This window comes from Bufo bufo, chromosome 9 (genome assembly GCF_905171765.1).
Source record: "Bufo bufo chromosome 9, aBufBuf1.1, whole genome shotgun sequence".
NCBI classification, from domain to species: domain Eukaryota; kingdom Metazoa; phylum Chordata; class Amphibia; order Anura; family Bufonidae; genus Bufo; species Bufo bufo.
This window is the reverse complement of record NC_053397.1, coordinates 225,328,531-225,348,577: the sequence shown is the minus strand read 5'-3', so window position 1 is coordinate 225,348,577 and position 20,047 is coordinate 225,328,531. Positions and strand designations below refer to the sequence as shown.

General features: G+C 46.3%; 1 protein-coding gene across 1 annotated transcript in view; it reads right to left on the bottom strand.

Moving 5' to 3' along the window:
- ARTN (artemin) overlaps positions 1-19,441 on the bottom strand; it is a 39,999-nt gene extending 20,558 nt beyond the window's left edge. Inside the window, exons 1-2 of the mRNA XM_040407376.1 lie at positions 19,404-19,441; positions 13,725-14,163 (exon numbers count right to left, since the gene is read on the bottom strand). Of these exons, the coding sequence (XP_040263310.1) occupies positions 13,725-14,016 (292 nt within the window). The 5' untranslated portion in view covers positions 14,017-14,163; positions 19,404-19,441. The remainder of the gene's footprint in view (positions 1-13,724; positions 14,164-19,403) is intronic.
- Between the last annotated feature and the right edge of the window lie 606 nt (positions 19,442-20,047).

The window sequence follows — 20,047 nt, the reverse complement described above, 5'->3', positions numbered from 1 at the left end:
AGATCTGACTATGCAGTGTGTCCATCTATATAGAAGCATTTCTTTTATGTTCTTGCTGCCCAAATCCCTCACATGGCATGTGGCCTTGACACAACTTCCTGGCGCACGTCACAGTTTATTGACTACTTTTCCAGCATCTGCTCACACATACAGTGTTGCACCCATTGTACAGAGACCAATGCTCCCTCTTCATTCCCTCCAGTCACTTGCTCTTATCAACAGCACGATGAAGGCTTTGTATAGCAGCATATCAGCGGTAATACCGGGATATCTATACATTATCCTTCGGACAGCCATACACCCCGCAGCCATACAACCCTAGCTGACAAATGCTTCATGCCTCTGGATTAGGTGTCAGCTCAGCTCTCCATTACATTGGGAATATAGTGTGAATGTCTCAGCTCTGTCATTAGTAGGGCTTCTAATGAGTGACCCTCCTGCACCTTCAGGAGCCGGCAAACACAGTGACGCCAACATTATCTTGGGGTCATTATAAAACGAGGGCGCTTGTTAGTATCACCTTCCTGGAATTCCTACAAGGCTGACTGTACCTGCACCTGAGTGAAAATGATAAAGCAAGCAACTCCACCTGGAGTCCACCTCCCTAGATGTCCCCTATACATGGAGAGGACCCAGACAAGCAGCAAAAGAGGCTCAAGAAGCACAAGACAAGCAGCAACACAGAAAGCAGGATTCATACCCAAGTGCTGTCATCAGGGAGTTTGTGCTCACCGTCCACAGCACCTTCTGCATTACATGAAGGGGAGGTGTCTGCATTGTGCGAGAGGGGGTTGGAAATGGGATCGTCTTTAAAAGAATTTAACCTTTTGACTGCCGCATAGTACACGCTCGGGGCTTTTATTTGTCAAGCAAACATCGAGCACATATGGTATAAATATGTACTGTACAGCGCAGCGTGCGCTCATTCAGCGCCGGTTCTGCCGGGCCACGGCGCTCTTCTGCTGTGCGGCTCTGCAGACTAGTAAAACATTTATTAAAATCTACTAGTAAAGCTCGCAAGCGCCGCCCGTGAGCGTGGAAGTCTGTTTCGGAGACAAGAGTACCAGGCGGGGTACGTGTAAACATAGCGAAGAGATGGAGCGATGTTTACAGCTGAGATACCGTATCTGAGCGCGGTATGTTGGAGAGCGACAGGAATCGATCACATCGTGCAAGCGGCTCCTACACAAAAGAGCAAGTTTACATACATTGGAAGATATTTGGCAGTGCATACACGTGTATTCCTCCTCCTGCTCTACTGCGTGTACTAACAGGAACATTCCTCTAATTTGGCATTCAGCAGCGAGGAAATAAAGTCTGGCGCACACAAGCCATATTAAACACGACTTCTGTCAGTCAGAAACCAGTGTTATTCCCTCAAGTTTCCCTTAGTTTTAGGCCCCTTTCACACGAGCAAGTTTTCCACACGGGTGCGATGCGTGAGGTGGACGCACAGCGCCTGCACTGAATCCTGACCCATTCATTTCAAAGGGTCTGTGTACATGAGCGGTTTTTTTTTCATGCATCAGTTCCGCGCTGCGTGAAAAATTCAGCATGTTCTATATTCTGTGTTTTTCACGAGGCCCTGGCCCCATAGAAGTGAATGGCGCTTCAGTGAAAAATGCATTGCATCCAGAAGCAAGTGCGGATCCAATGCGTTTTTCACTGATGGTTGCTAGGAGATGTTGTTTGTTAACCTTCAGTTTTTTATCACGCACATGAAAGACGCAAATTTTTATGTAATTGCAAACAAAACTGACTGAATTTGCTTGCAAAATGGTGCAAGTTTCGCTGAACGCATCCGGACCTAATCCGAATCGTCCACGTGAAAGCGGCCTCACTTTAGTGTTTTTTATGATTCTGTTAAGTTCTTGCATTTTTGTCCGCGTGAATGTCATCAGTTTTTGTGTGTTTTTCATCCAGTGTTAGCAGTGCTCAGTTATAGGGTTGCTATGGGGACACCTTATTTGCAGTTTTCGGGGAAAAAAAAAATCCAAAATTCCCTAATAATGTATAGTGAAAAACCACAAGAGCTGACAATCACTGTTCATGCAAATTAAATACCCTGCTTGATCATAAACTATCGGGTTCTGCTGACACGCTGCAGAATCATCTGCGACTGGAAATCAGTTCCATTCACTTAAATGGGGCTTGCAGAAATTCATGTGCTTGCCACACCATTCAAATGAATGGAAAGGATTTTCAGTTGTGGAAACTTTTGCAACCAAATCCGCAATCTGTGAAGGCTCCTCCCTTAATGAAGGACATGTGTAACACCCCAGAGTGGCATTACCACTTCTGCACCTCGCTACTATCTCTTATGGTTAACCTAATGTCATTCTATGCATTTATTTCCAGGTCCCATTATAAATGTGCATATCTATTTCTATGCAACTGTTGTGTTCAAGTGTAATATACCTGGTTCACCAGCAGGTGGCAGAATCAATTGCAGAGCTACAGGTACAGAGAATGGAGCTTCCCCTTCCATGTAGCAGATTTAGCAGATAGGAGTTTGCCTGGCACAGTTAATGATACCGCCTGCTAGAACCAAGACGAAGCCTGAAACTGTTTGGAGAAACGTTTATGTAAAGTAAAGCTGTTATCAACTTCATCACAAGGTGTGGACTCCATTTATTTCCTCATCCCCTTCATCAACAAACCCCCTTTTCATTGCTGCGGAGCCAATGCCTAGGGTCCAGCGTATCCAGGTAGGGGCACTGTGACACATGCACAAAACATTAACCCTTTCAGCCCCGGAGTTTTTTTTTCTTCCTGTTTTCGTTTTGCACTCCATGCCTTCCCAGAGCCATAACTTTTTTATTTGTCTGTTCAAGTAGCCATATGAGGGTTTTTTTTTTTTGCGGGACAAGTTGCACTTTCCATTGCCAACATTTAATATTGCATATGATATAGTGGGAATCGGGAAAAAAAATTCCAAATGGGGTGAAATTGCAAAAAAAAAAGCAATTCCAGCACAGTTTTACAGGTTTTTTATTCACGACGTTCGATGTGCGATAAAACTGACCAGTTAATTTTATTCTACAGGTCAGTACGAATCCGGCGATACCTTATATGTGTACTGGTAGTTTTTCTTGCATTTAGATAGTGATAAAAAAATGTAAAAGTGGGAAAAAATCATTTATTAATTTTTTTCGCCATATTTTGACCCCTATAACTTTTTTGTAATTATGTGTACGGAGCTGTATGGGGGCTCATTTTTTGTGGGGCGATTTTAACTTCTCATTGATACCATTCTGTGGTTTGTATGACTTTTTGATCACTTTTTATTTAAATTCTTTTTTTTTAGAAAAGTGTTTTGCTGTTTGCCATATGGGGAATATATTTTTATATTTTTATTCTATGGGCGTTTTCGCACATCGCGACATCCATGATGTGTATTTTTAAAAAAATTGAATTTTTTTTTATCTGGTGATTTAGAATTATTTTTTTTTATCACTTTTTTTTATAGTTCCCATAGGGAACTATAACAATCAATCATCTTATTGCTATTATCATAGACTCTAATGCACTTGCATTGGAATCTATGAGGATTTTACTACATTCCTGTAGAGCCCTATTACAGGCAAGGGCTCCATAGGAAATACTATGCAGCAGCCTCCTGTCATTCACAAAGACAGGGGCTGCTGCACACAAGCTCCGGACCCTCCGATCGCCGCGCCTGCTTTCGGTTTTCATCGCGCTTAGATGCCGTGGTCGCTGTGTGACAATAAGTGGTGTCACTGAATCTTCAAAAAATTAGTAACCAACAGGTAAACATGTTGAGGGAGATTTATCGGATCTCCTGCACCAGAATTGTGGGGCCGGACAGTCACAGACAGTTTGCACAAGCTGAATTGCCTGCTCTCCGCCTGGCTCTGTGCTGTTCTTATAAGTGGGCGGAGTGTGTGTAGGAGGGGTGTGGCCTATGCAGCCCAACACATCGCCATTGCTTACACCAGTTTTCTGGAGCCAGTAATGGCTGAATCCCAGCTGGCACAGCTTTCAGATTCTGGTGTGCGGACCAGCCGAGTAGTGCCTCTTAGTGCCACGGCCTTAATAAATCTCCTATGGAGACAGAAGGAGCTCAATGAGGCCCTTCTGTAAGTGTCGGTAAACTGTTAGAAAGGAGACAACATGGCAGTGTGCTGAGAGAATCCTAGTAAAGGCTCATTAACGTGGGGTGAACATTGCCTATAGGTTCGGTCACAATCATTGCTGAATGTGAAGCCGTCCAGCGATTGTACAGTCAGCCATAAGTCAATTGACTTGAATATCATGGTTGGTCAGCAGTACATCCCCTCGTGCAAGCAGCTATATGCCTCTCACATGTAATGGAAACATGTGAGGGGGGAATGAAGGATCGTATGTATGAAAAATCAGCTTGATTATTAAGGAAAGTGGCGCGGACTGACTTGCCATCTGGTTGATCAGCACTCGTTGCAGGCGCACGATCTGCACATGTGAATGGACCTTTTACTGACACGGTGTATCTGATAATTTATCTCCGTGCAGCCAATCACGGCGGCGTAGCTAAAGGCCCTAAGTTTTCATCGACGCCTCTGTTTATCTGATAACAGTATTATTACAAGGTGGTGTATATTTCTGCATCTCATTTCTCGGGGGAGAAGTGACTGGGGCTATTGTTGCTGGAGAGCAATGCTACCTGTTAGATACATGTACAGGTGTAACCCGAAAAAATTGAATATCGTGCAAAAATCCATTTATTTCAGTAACTTAAAATTAGAATATTGTGAAAAGGTTTAATATTCTCGGCTCAAAGTGTCAGACTCTAGTCAGCTAATTAACCCATACCCCCTGAGCAAAGGGGACCTGAGATTGTGACGTGGGGGTTTCATAAGCTGTAAGCCATAATCATCCAAATTATAACAAATAAAGGCCTGAAATATCTCGCTTTGCCTGTAATGAGTCTCATATGTTAGTTTCACCTTTTAAGTTGCATTACTGAAATAAATGAACTTTGCACGATATTCTAATTTTTCGAGTTTCACCCGTATATCCGTCACTGACACCCCCACCGGTGAGTCTCCATAAGTAACTACACAAGAACCTGTGCAGGGCACAGCTGTGACAACCTGTTATCTTAAGTTTCCATTAGTAATATGAGCGTTAATTGGCCAGGAAAAAGCTGCAATCAATAATCATTGACTCCTTGCATATTTGTGCCAGGAATTCTGCCGGCGTTATCGTGTGGTTACATAGTAAGATATGCACATGGTTGTCGTGCTCTTAGTGCCCATATTCACCTGCAGACACCAGTATGTATATTCTGTATGTTGCCCCTATGGTATTGAAGGAAATGACCACTGAAGGAAAACTGAAGCTACAACTGATCCCAGAGTTTCCTACGGGATTGTTCACGTCTTTCAGGCGCATCAGTGGTGATGCTGGAGCCATCGGTCTATACTCTGCAACGCTCTACGCGGCTATTAGTTGTATCTGGCTCCACAGCTGACGATGTGCACCCACCTCATGGAGATTCTGCTCCCGCAGTGTTGGCAAAAAGAAAAGTTATTTATGACTTATCTGCAGGATAGGTCATCAGTATCAGATCTGCGGGGGGTGCTAATGGTGAGCCTGTGGGTTATATGATCGTAGAGGACTCCATAGCTGATTCCTGCCAGAAAGTACATGTTCAGTCAGTAAGTATCTGACCGGATGAGACAGAAGTGAGTGACGTGAACGTGTTCGCATACCATTGTTTTGTTATCTGTAAGATGAGAAGAGAGCATTTCTGGAAGATTTGTTGGGGCAGATTGCACTGGAGGGCATGATGTAAAACACTTTGAGTAGGTAAACAGTATTACATTTCATTATGAATTTGTGGAACGTTGTAACGAGGAATGGGTGTGGGCCCACCGTGCCAACTAACCGGTTTTGGCTTTGGGTTATCCCTAATTGTCTTTACCCTTTAACCCATGTACTGGTCTTCACTGGCACTAGGCCGTTTCCTCATGGAATGGTCCCAGTGCAGTTGGCACCTGACCCACAGGGATCACGGACATGGATGCAAAGTACAGAAGGGGTCAGGCAATATTCGTAGTCGGGTAACAGGCTGAGGTATGGGCAGTCAGAGTTGGCCCTTTAAGAGGCGGGAGGTGTGCAAGCGCACCCCACGGGACAGGGAAAGAGACCTAGCAGCTAAGCACAGGCCGTGGTCTCCAGCTGGGAAACAAGGGCCCCTGCTCCAGGAGGGCTTGCAGGGGCTGGCCGCCGGCTAAGTGATGCCGCCATAATAAACATTATAAGAAGCATCTTACTTTGCTGCAGTTTTGGATTTAGTTATGGGACAGCTTCCATCCTCCACTCCATTCAATAAGGGTACGGTGCACGACAGCTGTTGCAGCCAGGATTGCAGGGACACCGGAATGTAGTGGTGATCCCATAGAAATTAATGGGGTTGCAACATGAGTCGATTGCGTGCCGTGACAGCAGCCCCTAAATCTCAAAAAAATCCAGCAGAGTTGTTGTTTTTTTTTTGCAATTCAGGGGTCACAGTCATGACACCTTCGACTTGCGCAGAGACTCTTTCATTTCTATGGGATCACTGCTACACTGCGATGCCCCTGCGATCCTGGCCGCGAGCAGTGTCACCATGTAGCCATACCCTATATATTTTTTTTTAATAAGTCATGGCTCTCATCATGCTGGAAGTTGTAGTTATGCAACAGCTTGTGAGCCGCAGGTCGGAGCCTCCTGTTGAGGAGTTAATGGGTCAGTGTGGTACCCGGAAATAATGTAGATAGCACACGGATGAAAAATGCTGTCGTGCACATGAAGTCTAATATGCAGATTTAAAGAGCTCAGTTGATGCCACATATTATTCTTTTTTTTTTGCAGCATTCAGATGAGATTTCATTAAACTGTAAAACTGTAAAAGAAATCTGCAACATTTCAATCCCATATGGATGAAGGCCACGTGGCCATTGACAAAGCAGACCCAGTGAACAGTGCTGTCTCATTAGTTTAATTAAGGCCACGTGGCCATTGACAATGCAGACCCAGTGAACAGTGCTGTCTCATTAGTTTAATTAGAGACTGCTGTGGCCCATACGGCCATGTGGTGCTCCAATGCAGCGTTTCACACAACCGCACCGTGTGGTTGCATCTTTAGGGCTCTTTGACACAAGTGGAATCCGCTGCGTGGAAGAGAGCCAAGCCCCGCTCTGGACAGCAGAGACACGGAGCAGTAACATGATTGATCATTGTCCGTGCCTCTCTGTGACCTTTTTACTGCAAAATCACGGTGACACTTTATCTCACTGTGACTTTGTAGTAAACAGGTCACAGAGAGGCACGGACCATGATCAATCATGTTACTGCTCCGTGTCTCCGCTGTCCGGAGCGGGGCTTGGCTCTCTTTCACGCAGCGGATTACCTGCACAGCATCTGCTCGTGTGAAAGAGCCCTTAGGCTAGGGCTACATGACGACACGTAGGGCACAACTACACTACAACATTTTATTTTGTCGCACCAATGTCGTGCGACACTGCGACAATTTTTAGAATGATAGTCTATGGTGTTGCACTGATAATCAGCTAAACTGCTGAACTGTGTCTTGGAGTCATTTTTCTTGGAGTTTTTGACGTATCCCCAAAGCTGTGATCATACACTGTGCTGCAGATTGAAGCAAAGCATTGGGGCATTGCAAGTGCGCTGGAAGACATGGTAACCCCTGGGGTACAGGCACCTACAGGAGGTCCTCGAGCCCGGTGCATGTTTGCTGCAGGCTGAGTAATATAATTAGGTTAAGGCTACATGCACACGAACGTATTTTGTTTCCGTGTCCGTTCCGTTTTTTTTTGCGGATAGGATGCAGACCCATTCATCGCAATGGGTCCGCAAACAATGAGGACAGCACACCGTGTGCTGTCCGCATCAGTATGTCTGTTCCGTAGTCCTGCAAAAAAATAAATAAATAGAACATGTCCTATTCTTGTCCGTTTTAGGCATTGTTACAATGGATCCGCAATTTGCGGACCGCAAAACACATACGGTCGTGTACATGTAGCCTAAAGCTTCTCTGCGGCTGAGCTATATTGCTGAGACAGCGCCCTCTAATGACTGATGTTTGTACTGCCTGGTAGACATTACAGCAGCCTGAAAGGTGGAGTGGTAAGCCTCTTCACACAGATGGGGTCTGTGAAGTCTAGAGATTCTTTTTATCACCAGTATATGTGAGCCTGTAATAAAACTACTGAGATGTGTAATTGAGGCCTCTTTCACACGGGCGTGTGCACCCTGTTGCCGTATTGCGGACCGCATTTGCGGATCCGCAATACACGGGTGCCGTTCTGTGGGCATTCCGCATGACGGATGCAAACCCATTCACTTTATTGGGTCCACAAATCCGGAGATGCGGAATGGTGCGGCACTGAAGCACGGAACAGAACCCTACGGACGCACTACAGAGTGCTTCCGTGGGGTTTCGTCCCGTACTTCTGTTCCACAAAAAGATAGAACATGTCCTATCTTTTTGCGGAAAGGCCGGATCGCGGACCCATTCAAGTGAATGGGTCCGCGATCCACTGCGGCAGCCCCACGGACTGTGCTCGTGCATTGTGGCCCGCAGCACGACCTCGGGGCACACACGCCCGTGGGAAAGAGGCCTAAAGGGAAGGAAATAGCAGCAGCCCTCAGATTGTTCGCTGATGGCCTCAGGTGCAGCCCCTGCTAGTGTATTCCTGAATATTATCTGGCCGTAGGCGGTGTTTCGCAGTCTACTAACAGGTAAAGCACAGTCCAAAACTGTGTATTTATCGGCTCACTGCCATGGAAGTGTGGCCTGTTATTCATTCGGTGCTGGGGAAATAAGGAATTTAACGGAAACTTCTTACTGTAAACATGGAAAATGTGGATTGGAATCTAATAAACTAAATGTCATTTTTGAAGCGTTACTTTCTTTTTGTTTCAGTCCAGGACTGATGTAAACACTCCGCCGATGATCCATCGGGTCGCAACCTGTGGCCTGTTTCTGCTGTATGCTCCTCCTGGGTCCAGGTAAGTCGGGGGGATTTCTGTATTATGTTTTCTAACCTGCAGTAAATTACGTAATCCTACAACCCGGATACGGCCGGGAAGCCGCAGCTATTGCGCTTAACCTCACCTGATCTCGCTCTCCGGACACAAGTTCTAAGTGCTCAGATCTCTGGAGCTTCAGTATTTGAGCCTTTAATGTGCTGCTAAAAACCTTTCTTTGATATCATCTGCACTTCTGGAGGATGGGCCTAATTTATAGTGAGACGCAGGCCTCTGGCAGTCCAGACCAGATAAGTGTGCCACACCTGCTGGCCCTGCCCTCACCATGCCCCATTTCCAGAAAGTGGCAAGGACGGCGTACAAACACAACTTGTGACAATATTTTATCACAATGGCATTATAAAAGTCGCACAAACACCGGGTTTGCAACTTTTTGGTGCAGAGAGATGATAAATCTCCCCCTTGTCTCTGTCCATACTTCGTTGATCTGAGCTTGAACCTAATCTGTAGCCTAGAGATCTGTTGTCTCTACCTGCGTCTGTAAACCCAGGCACCAAATAACTCAAGTTACATGAAAAGTGCAGATTAGTCCTTTTGATTTGTAAATGCCACCCGTAAGCCTAAGGCCTCATGCACACGACCGTTTTTTTTTTTCCAGTCCGCAAAAACGGGGTCTGTAGGTCCGTGATCCGTTTCCGTTTTTTCTTCCGTGGGTCTTCCTTGATTTTTGGAGGATCCACGGACATAAAGGAAAAAGTCGTTTTGGTGTCTGCCTGGCCGTGCGGAGCCAAACGGATCCGTCCTGATTTACAATGCAAGTCAATGGGGACGGATCCGTTTGACGTTGACACAATATGGTGCAATTGCAAACGGATCCGTCCCCCATTGACTTTCAATGTAAAGTCAGGAGTCCCTATTATACCATCGGATTAGAGTTTTCTCCAATCCGATGGAAAATTTTAACTTGAAGCGTCCCCATCACCATGGGAACGCCTCTATGTTAGAATATACCATCGGAGTTGAGTTAGATCGTGAAACTCAGATCCAACAGTATATTCTAACACAGAGGCGTTCCCATAGTGATGGGGACGCTTCAAGTTAGAATATACCCCCCCTCCCTCCCCTGTATTACTGTACATTCATTGGTGGCCAGTGGGCCCCCCTCCCTCCCCTGTATTACTGTACATTCATTGGCGGCCAGTGGGCCCCCCTCCCTCCCCTGTATTACTGTACATTCATTGGCGACCAGTGGGCCCCCCCTCCTTCCCCTGTACTACTGTACATTCATTGGCGGCCAGTGGGCCCCCCCTCCCTCCCCTGTATTACTGTACATTCATTGGCGGCCAGTGCCCCCCCCTCCCTCCCCCTCCTAATTAAAATCCCCCCCCCATCATTGGTGGCAGCGGAGAGTTCCGATCGGAGTCCCAGTTTAATCGCTGGGGCCCCGATCGGTAACCATGGCAACCAGGACGCTACTGCAGTCCTGGTTGCCATGGTTACTTAGCAATTTTAGAAGCATTATACTTACCTTCGCTGTCTGTGACCGGCCGGGCGCTCCTCCTACTGGTAAGTGAAAGGTCTGTGCGGCGCATTGCTTATTGCACAGACCTGTCACTTACCAGTAGGAGGAGCGCCCGGGCGGTCACAGACATCGCAGGTAAGTATAATGCTTCTAAAAATTGCTAAGTAACGAGTGAATGTACAGTAATACAGGGGAGGGAGGGGGGGCCCACTGGCCACCAATGAATGTACAGTAATACAGGGGAGGGAGGGGGGGCCGCACTGGCCACCAATGAATGTACAGTAATACAGGGGAGGGAGGGTGGGCCGCACTGGCCACCAATGAATTTAAAACTGGGGAGGGAGTAGGGTGTGCCCCCTCCTGCCTGGCAGCACCTGATCTCTTACAGGGGGCTATGATACGCACAATTAACCCCTCAGGTGCGGGACCTGAGGGGTTAATTGTGCGGATCACAGCCCCCTGTAAGAGATCGGGTGCTGCCAGGCAGCAGGGGGCAGTCATGTACACAGTTCGTAGTATATTCTAACTAGAAGCGTCCCCATCACTATGGGAACGCCTCTGTGTTAGAATATACTGTCGGATCTGAGTTTTCACGAAGTGAAAACCCAGCTCTGAAAAAGCTTTTATGCAGACAAAGCTGCAATCCGTCTGTGTGAAAGTAGCCTACGGCCACGGATCACGGATGCGGATGCCAATCTTGTGTGCATCCGTGTTTTTTCACGGACCCATTGACTTGAATGGGTCCGTGAACCGTTGTCCGTCCAAAAAATAGGACAGGTCCTATTTTTTTGACGGACAGGAAACACGGATCACGGCCGCAGATGAACAACGGTGCATTTTCCGAGTTTTCAACGGACCCATTGAAAGTCAATGGGTCCGTAGAAAATCACGGAAAACGGAACAACGGCCACGGATGCACACAACGGTCGTGTGCATGAGGCCTAAGGGTACTTTCACACTTGCGGCAGGACGGATCCGACAGGCTGTTCACCATGTCGGATCCGTCCTTCTGTTATTTCGCCGTGCTGCCGGACCGCCGCTCCGTCCCCATTGACTATAATGGGGACGGGGGCGGAGCTCCGGCGGAGCTCCAGCGCAGCACTGCGAAAGCCGCCGGACTAAAAAGTCGGACATGCAGGACTTTTTAGTCCGGCGGCTTTCGCCGTGCACCGCCGTGCTGTGCCGGAGCTCCGCCCCCGTCCCCATTATAGTCAATGGGGACGGAGCGGCGGCACGGCGATATAGCGGAAGGACGGATCCGACATGGTGAACAGCCTGTCGGATCCGTCCTGCCGCAAGTGTGAAAGTAGCCTAAGCCAATATCGGCTAAAAAGAGCCTTCCATGGAGTGCTCTCTGGTTTCATGAAACAAAACCATAGCTGATCTTAGGGAGACCAGCTCCAGAAAACACTGTGGAGCCTTAAGAGTCTCAACACAGCAATCCAGAGTGCAAAGCTCCCGGGGACCAGTAAAATAACTGGAGCCCCAGTTATGGGTCTTCAACACAGTGAAAGCCAGATATCCCTCAAAGGAAGGAAAACCGAGCAAAGGGGTGTCCCCATTACAGAGATCACCAGATCCACCATAATAAGTGGCCCCTATGTCAAGATCCCGCTCTTTTACAAGCCTTAAGGATGTGACGGGGAAGACCTAAGCCGTTTATCCATCCCCAGCTGTTTCGGGGTGTGGCCCCTCATAAGTGTGAAGGATTCTGGCTAACCGGCAGCAATGCCTTGGAGACTACTCAAACAAAACAATAGCTGATCTTAGGGAGACCAGCTCCATCACCATGGAAGGCTTCATTTCTCCCACCGTGGTGCTGCAGGGGGAAATGAAAAATTGCTGCCAAACACCCCACTGATTGCAGCTGATCACTGGGGGTCCCAAACTGCAGGATCAACTTGTTTTCATGGGACCCTATAAACAAAAAGACAGATGCTGGACACACCCGCCGTCATTCATACCCTAAATATTTCTACACAGGGGTGCAATTCGTTTCCCTCAGTAAGGCTTCCTTCACACAAACGTTTTTTGCGTTCCGTATACGGGCCGTTTTTTGAGTTCCGTATACGGAACCATTCATTTCAATGGTTCCGCAAAAAAAAAAACGGAATGTACTCCGTATGCATTCCGTTTCCGTATTTCCATTTTTCCGTTCTGATGAAAGATAGAACATGTCCTATTATTGCCCGCAAATCACGTTCCGTGGCTCCATTCTAGTCAATGGGTCCGCAAAAAAAACTGACCACATACGAAATGTACTCCGTATGTCTTCCGCATCCGTTCTGTTTTTGCGGAACCATCTATTGAAAATTTTATGCCCAGCCCAATTTTTTCTATGTAATTACTATATACTGTATATGGCATACGGAAAAACGGAACAGAAATGGAAACACAATGCAAACAAAAAACGGAACATCGGATCCATGAAAAGCGGACAGCAAAACACTGAAAAAGCCATACGGTCGTGTGAAAGAGGCCTAAATCTTTATTAGGGAGGAATAAAAGAGGGGGTCCAAGAGTACAACATTTGAGCACTAAAGTAATCTCCTAGTTGCGGTGGGTGGTGTGCCCATCCGAGGAGATCCCACTTCTGCTCTCCTCATGACATGGCCGTGCAGGTAACCATTCACACTGATGACAAAGATCATGTAGTGACAAATACCAAGCCTCTACCTGCCAGCCCCTAGTGGAGCTCGGCTCTCCTCCATCGTGGAGGGTTTCATCAGTCACCAGTGAGAGATAGTAGAGCGCTGATGAGACAGACTCTTCCCCCTGCGGGAACCGGTCAGTGATAGTAACTGAAATTTCTCAGGTTTTTACACCAAAGAATATGATACAGCAAGTATGTGAGGAATTCACAAGCACAAAGTCCGTCTGGTCATTGAACTTCTAGGAGTCACAAATGGAAATTACCATTCATTGGGCATTTTTAAAGAAATTCTTACGTGGACGTCCTGGTGTAGATTGAACATCTGAGAGCGCCGGCAGTGCCAGCTTCCATTTACTTCTAGTGTTTCTGTGGAGCCTGTCTCTATCTGTCTGTCTGTATTATCGATCTGTCAGTCTGTCTGCCCCTCTATCATCTATCCATCATCTATCTAACCTTCCTCCTAACTAGTTATTCCTTCGTATCCATCGGACATTATCTGTCTTCATGTTTGCTATTCATTCATCCTCTTTATATTAATATAAAGGCACTCACAGTGTCTTCCTTTTTTGTGTCTCTTCTGCCTTTGAGCGGATTTCTTCCTAATATTCGTTGTGGACTTCCAGACTCCAGAACAGTTTCCGGGGAGTCTAGTAGTGAGCGGTGCAGAAGTCTTTAATGTTCTGCTCCAATTACCATCATGTTCCTCGGACGTCCTCAATGTGTCCTCCCAACAAATATTGCCATGTTGTAATATTCTTCCTGGTATTTGTCTGCAGTTCTGGATTTGATTCCTCCACCAGGGACGTACAGTGACAATAAGGTCCCCTTGACCAAATCTGAGCATCTCCAGGGGATGAGCCCAGTTTAAAATCAGTTCCACAGCACCATAATCTGTCGTGTGACAAAGATTGCCTGGTGCCCAGGTCAGGGATGTGCTCAGTAGGGAATGGATGGAACTCTGCAGCCTTGAAGCATAGAGCCGACTGGGTCCCTGCAGAGAGAGGGGGCGAGGGAAACACAAAGCACATGTGGTTAATTCAGATACTCCCAAGTGTCAAAGGGGAAGATTTATCAATGTAGGTGCAATTTGCGTAATAAATGAGACTTTGTGCAGATTTGCGACATTTTGACTGAAATTGCGACATTTTTCAACAATTGCAACACTTCTTATGCCAGTTTGTGGGAGAAGAGCAGGGAGTATTAGGCAGGCCCCTTGCAGACGAGCGTAAGCGGATTACGTCCGGATGCGTTGCGAATGCGTTCAGTGAAAAATGTGCGATTTCGCCAACAAAGTCATTCAGTTTTGTCTGCGGTCGCGTTCAGTTTTTATCGCGCGGGTGCAATGCTATTCAATGCGTTTTGCACGCGCATGATAAAAAACTAAAGGTATACAAACAACATCTCTTAGCAACCATCCGTGAAAAATGCATCGCGTCCACACTTGCTTGCGGATGCGATGCGATTTTCACACAGCCCCATTCACTTCTATGGGGCTAGAGTTGCGTAAAATTGCAGAATATAGAACATGCTGCGATTTTCACCCAACGCACAAGTTATGTGTGAAAACCAACACACATGTACACAGACCCATTGAAATGAATGGGTCTGGATTCTGTGCGGGCGCAATGTGTTTGCATCACGCATTGCACCCGCGCGGAATACTCGCTCGTGTGAAAGGGGCCTTAAGTATGGCGAGCTCTGCAGGAAGCGTGTGACTTTTCATTACACTTGTCTGGGGTTTGCTTACAGCATCGCTTATATTTACGCCATTTCTCTGATAACACATTTATAAATGTGACGGTGCTGACGCCACTTTATTAAGCACGCCCGCTTTTCTCACCAGCCTTCTATTATGGCGTGAATCCTTCCTTATGGAGTGAATAGTGAGGTTGGTATGTGATAAATTTGGCGCAGACTAGGCAGCTCGTAATTTTGGCACATTTTGCACTACTTTTTGCGTAGATTGATTGATAAATCTCCCCCTTTATCACTTTCCAGATCATAAATGTCATCCTGTCAGCGCCATAGATCCACAGTATGAGTAATGCGTAGGCCTGCATCCCACAGCCCTGTGTAACATTGCATCAGACAAGCACCCAGACATCATCACATTGCAACTAAAAATGAGCCAAACGCTCATCATTTGCCATCATTTCCTATTATTATATAGCAAACATCCATAATTGAGAACAGAGTCAAGACAAGAACAAACTCCTGGAAATATTTTTGTCCCACGTCTTTCTTTCTGACCTTGTCTAATCCCGCACCTTATAAATAACTGTGTCTGATGCAGGAATTCACCAGAGGCCAAGTCCAGTGAATCAGCCTCTCCCCATCAGTATAATCCATGCTTCATGTGTGATGTCCAGATAATATCCACCTCAACGCAGTAAAATCTGTTAAAATGCAGCAAATGTCACTTAGGCCTCTTGCACACGGCCGTTTTTTTTTCCCGTTTACTGGCCGTTTGCATTCCGTTTCCGTATTTCCGTTTCTCCGTTACGTTTTAACATAGAACATGTCCTATTATTGCCCGCAAATCACGTTCCGTGGCTCCATTCAAGTCAATAGGTCCGCAAAAAAAACGGAACACATACGGAAATGCATCCGTATGTCTTCCGTTTCCGTTCCGTTTTTTGCTGAACCATCTATTGAAAATGTTATGCCCAGCCCAATTTTAGCTATGTAATTACTGTATACTGTATATGCCATACGGAAAAACGGAACAGAAAAACGGAACAAAAACGGAAACACAACGGAAACAAAAAACGGAATAACGGATCCGTGAAAAACGGACCGCAAAACACTGAAAAAGCCATACGGTGGTGTGCAATAGGCCTTAGACTCAGCCCCGTGTGTTCAGTAGCCCTGCGAGCATGGTCGTGCTTTCCCAGACGGCAGCCAGATAAACCCTAGAAATTCAATGACCAAACGTCATTTTCAGCACCCAGGAGTTTGCTGCAGCGGACACACAGATGCCATCAGGCCGGGCAAGTTCACATATAGTGAAGGGTAAGGCCTCCTGCACATGACCGTAGGGCTTTTTCAGTTTTTTTATTTTTTTTTAGGTCCGTTTTAGGCCTCCTGCACACAACCGTTTTTTTTCCCCGTTTACTAGCCGTTTTTGCGTTCCGCATACGGTCCGTATACAGAACCATTAATTTCAATGGTTCCGCAAAAAAAAACGGGAATGTACTCCGTATGCATTCTGTTTTCATATTTCCGTTTTTCCGTTCTGATGAAAGATAGAACATGTCCTATTATTGCCCGCAAATCACGTTCCGTGGCTCCATTCTAGTCAATGGGTCCGCAAAAAAAACAGAACACATACGGAAATGCATCCGTATGTCTTCCGTTTCCGTTCCGTTTTTTTTGCGGAACCATCTATTGAAAATGTTATGCCCAGCCCAATTTTATCTATGTAATTACTGTATACTGTATATGCCATACGGAAAAACAGAACGGAAAAAACGGAACAGAAACGGAAACAAAAAACGGAACAACAGATCCATGAAAAACGGACTGCAAAACACTGAAAAAGCCAATACGGTCGTGTGCAGGAGGCCTTAAACTGATCTTTTTTTTGTTTCAGTAGTGTTTCCGCTTCCGTTCCATTTTGCCGTTCCGTTTTTCCGTTTGGTTTCCGCTTGTGATCTGTTTTTTGCAGATCACAAAGAGAAACGGAAGCATACAATAATGTTTAAACAGTAAGTACATTAAAAAATTGGGCTGGACATAACATTTTCAATAGATGGTTCTGCAAAAGAGGGACGGATACGAAAGACAAACAGATGCATTCCGTATGCATTCATTTTTTTTGCGGAACCAACGTGATTTGCGGGCAATAATAGGACATGTTCTATCTTTGAATGGAAATACGGAAACGGAATGCATACGGAGTACCTTCCGTTGTTTTTGTGGACTAATTGAAGTGAATGGTTCTGCATACGGACTACAAGTGGAACACACAAAAACGGAAGAGGCCTAAGTCTGAGCGGCAACAGACAGGTTCATCCTGCGATCTGCAACTTCTCCTTCTCCAAGGACTAATCGCCTCATATGTTCATTGCTTACATGGCTACGGGGTGACTTATGAGCTCGCTCTAGGAAAGGTCATTGCCAGTTGTTAGAGTATATTCACACGTAGCAGATGAGGTGCATGCGGCTGCCTCCTTCACAGGTAGAATACATTTATTTAACTGGTTTCACCTGTAAAAACTGCAGCCGCACAGAAAACCGCACTAGAGATGCATCCATTCTTTCCAGGGTCATTTTGGTTGCGGATTTAACTGTACTTCAACCATTTATTGTGAGTATACCCTGATCAACACGGTCTGTGCGAAATAAGCAGGTTTTATGTGTTTCTAGAGTATGGCCTCATGCACATGACCGTCGTGTTGGTCCGCATCCGAGCCACAGTTCAACTCCGTGTGCTGTCCGCATCCGTTGCTCCGTTCCGTGGTCCGCCCAAAAAATATAACCTGTCCTATCCTTGTCCATTTTACGGACAAGAATAGGCAGTTATATCAATGGCTGTCCGTGCCGTTCTGCAAATTGCGGAACGCACACGGACGCCATCCGTGTTTTGCAGATCTGCAATTTGCGGACCGCAAAATACACAAGGATCGTGTGCATGAGGCCTATAAAAGACGAAGCAGTCCAGCACACATTGCTCTATGTACCTGGGCCCCCCTCGTGGCTGCTGTGGGGCCAGATTAGTCTTATCCACCTGCCCTGTGATGTGATCTCCACAGGTGCCGCAGCCTTCCAAAGCAGAACGGAAAGAGCGCCTAAGGGCTCATGCACATGACTGCATTTTGCATCCACAATTTTTCAGATTGCGCACAGACAGCACCCAGATGTCACCCGGGTGCTGTCCGCAGCCATACGTCCATTCCACTAATTATAGAACACGTCCAATTCTTGTCTGTATTATGGACAAAAATAGTAATTTCTAGTGATGGTAGCGAAAAAATTGTGGATCTCACACATAAAGTGTCCTTATTTTGTGGATTCGTGGTTTGTGGAACACACACACAGACGGTCGCGTACATGAGCCCTGATAGTGCCTGCAGGATTGGGGCACCAGGACGTCACATGTGATTCGGTGACATGGGTGTAATTCATATCCTTGCCAGGGGTCCCCGTGTACCACTGCCAGCACAAAATATAACTGAGGTTTATTCCACATCGGCTCAAATCCAAACGAAAGGGATTGCGATGAAATGCATTTCACGTACCGCTCACCCTTAATTATAGCCAGATAAGAAAATGCCCTGGATAATAAGAGGCACTCCGGCTTCACAGCCATTATCCCCCGGCGGGGAGTGTAGCATCCTGACCGGCTAGGAGGTCATGGACTGGAAACTCAGTAAAAAGGAAAAGCAAGTTGACTGGTTTTTCTCCTGTAGGCACAGGTCCTGTCACGTCTGCGGTGGCTTTCAGCGCTGCCTCTACCAAACTAGGAGAAACTAAACCAGCCAAAAAGGTAAATGTCCCCAAAGTGGAAAACAAATTGACTGACAATGACCCAGGAAGCTGACACGATGGGATGATGGCAAGGAAACAATGTGAGCCTTATGACAATGCCCTGCGATTAGTTCACGGACTTCAAAGGAGGTATTGATAGTTCAATAAAAGACGAGAAAAGCAAATATTTACTGACATCTCCAGTCAGATTTGCATCTCATTCCTCGGCCAAGTTTCTGACAGATAGGGTTAATGCCACATATCAGCCTGTTCTAGTCAGATTTCACTATTCACCCTCCAGGCTGTTTTTCAAATAGTTTCTGTCACAGTAGAAAAAAAAAACCTGCTGCTGTCTTAACCCTGTGCTGGGATCTATGCGGAGAAGTGTCAGCTCCTTGGGGCAGTATTTCCTGACATGCAGCATTTCCTTTACCTGTTTAGTGCTCTTGTTTTCTCATGTGGTCATTTATCCTTAAATACGTTAGAGGCATAAATGAAGAGTTTCCCGAGCTCAAAGTAGTTTCTTAAAGTGAGAATAAAGAGTAATAAGGTGTACAACATGCCTGTCAGTGGCAGGATCCAGCCACAAAAATGGAGAAGGCACCTCCGGTCCAGCTCTGTGTATATGGGAGTTATGTCCCTGTGAATTAATAAGAAATGGGACAGAGTGTCTGCCCTACTCTCCGTCACCTGCCCCTTGATTTAAATGGCATGCTGTGGTCTGTGTCACCACTCGTGTCAGGTCAGTGGGATCGCACTTACCTTGCTCGCCTGCCCTCTCTTGTAAGCAGACTGATGCTTCTCTGATCCACCCCATGGCATGCTCTGGGATAGAAAGCCTTGTGCTGATCCTATCCTACGCTATGCTCCCACCTCCCCGGGGGATCCCTCCCTATCCGCCTGCATTCTGCATTGACTTCTGAGCATCTCTAGCAGGAGAGAACATGGGTAGACTTTCACCAATTTATTTTACAGCAGCCGCACAAGAAGCAGCTTGAAATGTCTGAAATACTTCTGGGTTTTCCACATTAAATGTTTTTCCGCTCTAGATTTCCATCCGTCTGCTATTTGTCCTACTTCTGGCTGTAAGGCTACATGCACACGACGTATGTGTTTTGCAGTCTGCAAATTGTGGATCCGCAAAAAAAAAAAAAAAGAAAAACGAATGACATCCGTATGCCATCCGTTTTTTTTTTTTTGCAGATCCATTGTAACAATGCCTAAAACGGACAAGACTAGGACATATTATATTTTTTTGCGGGGCTACAGAATGGACATATTGATGCGGACATCACACGGTGTGCTGTCCGCATTTTTTGCAGGCCCATTAATATGAATGGGTCTGCATCCTATCCGCAAAAAAAACGTAGCGGACACGGAAACAAAATACGTTCGTGTGCATGAGG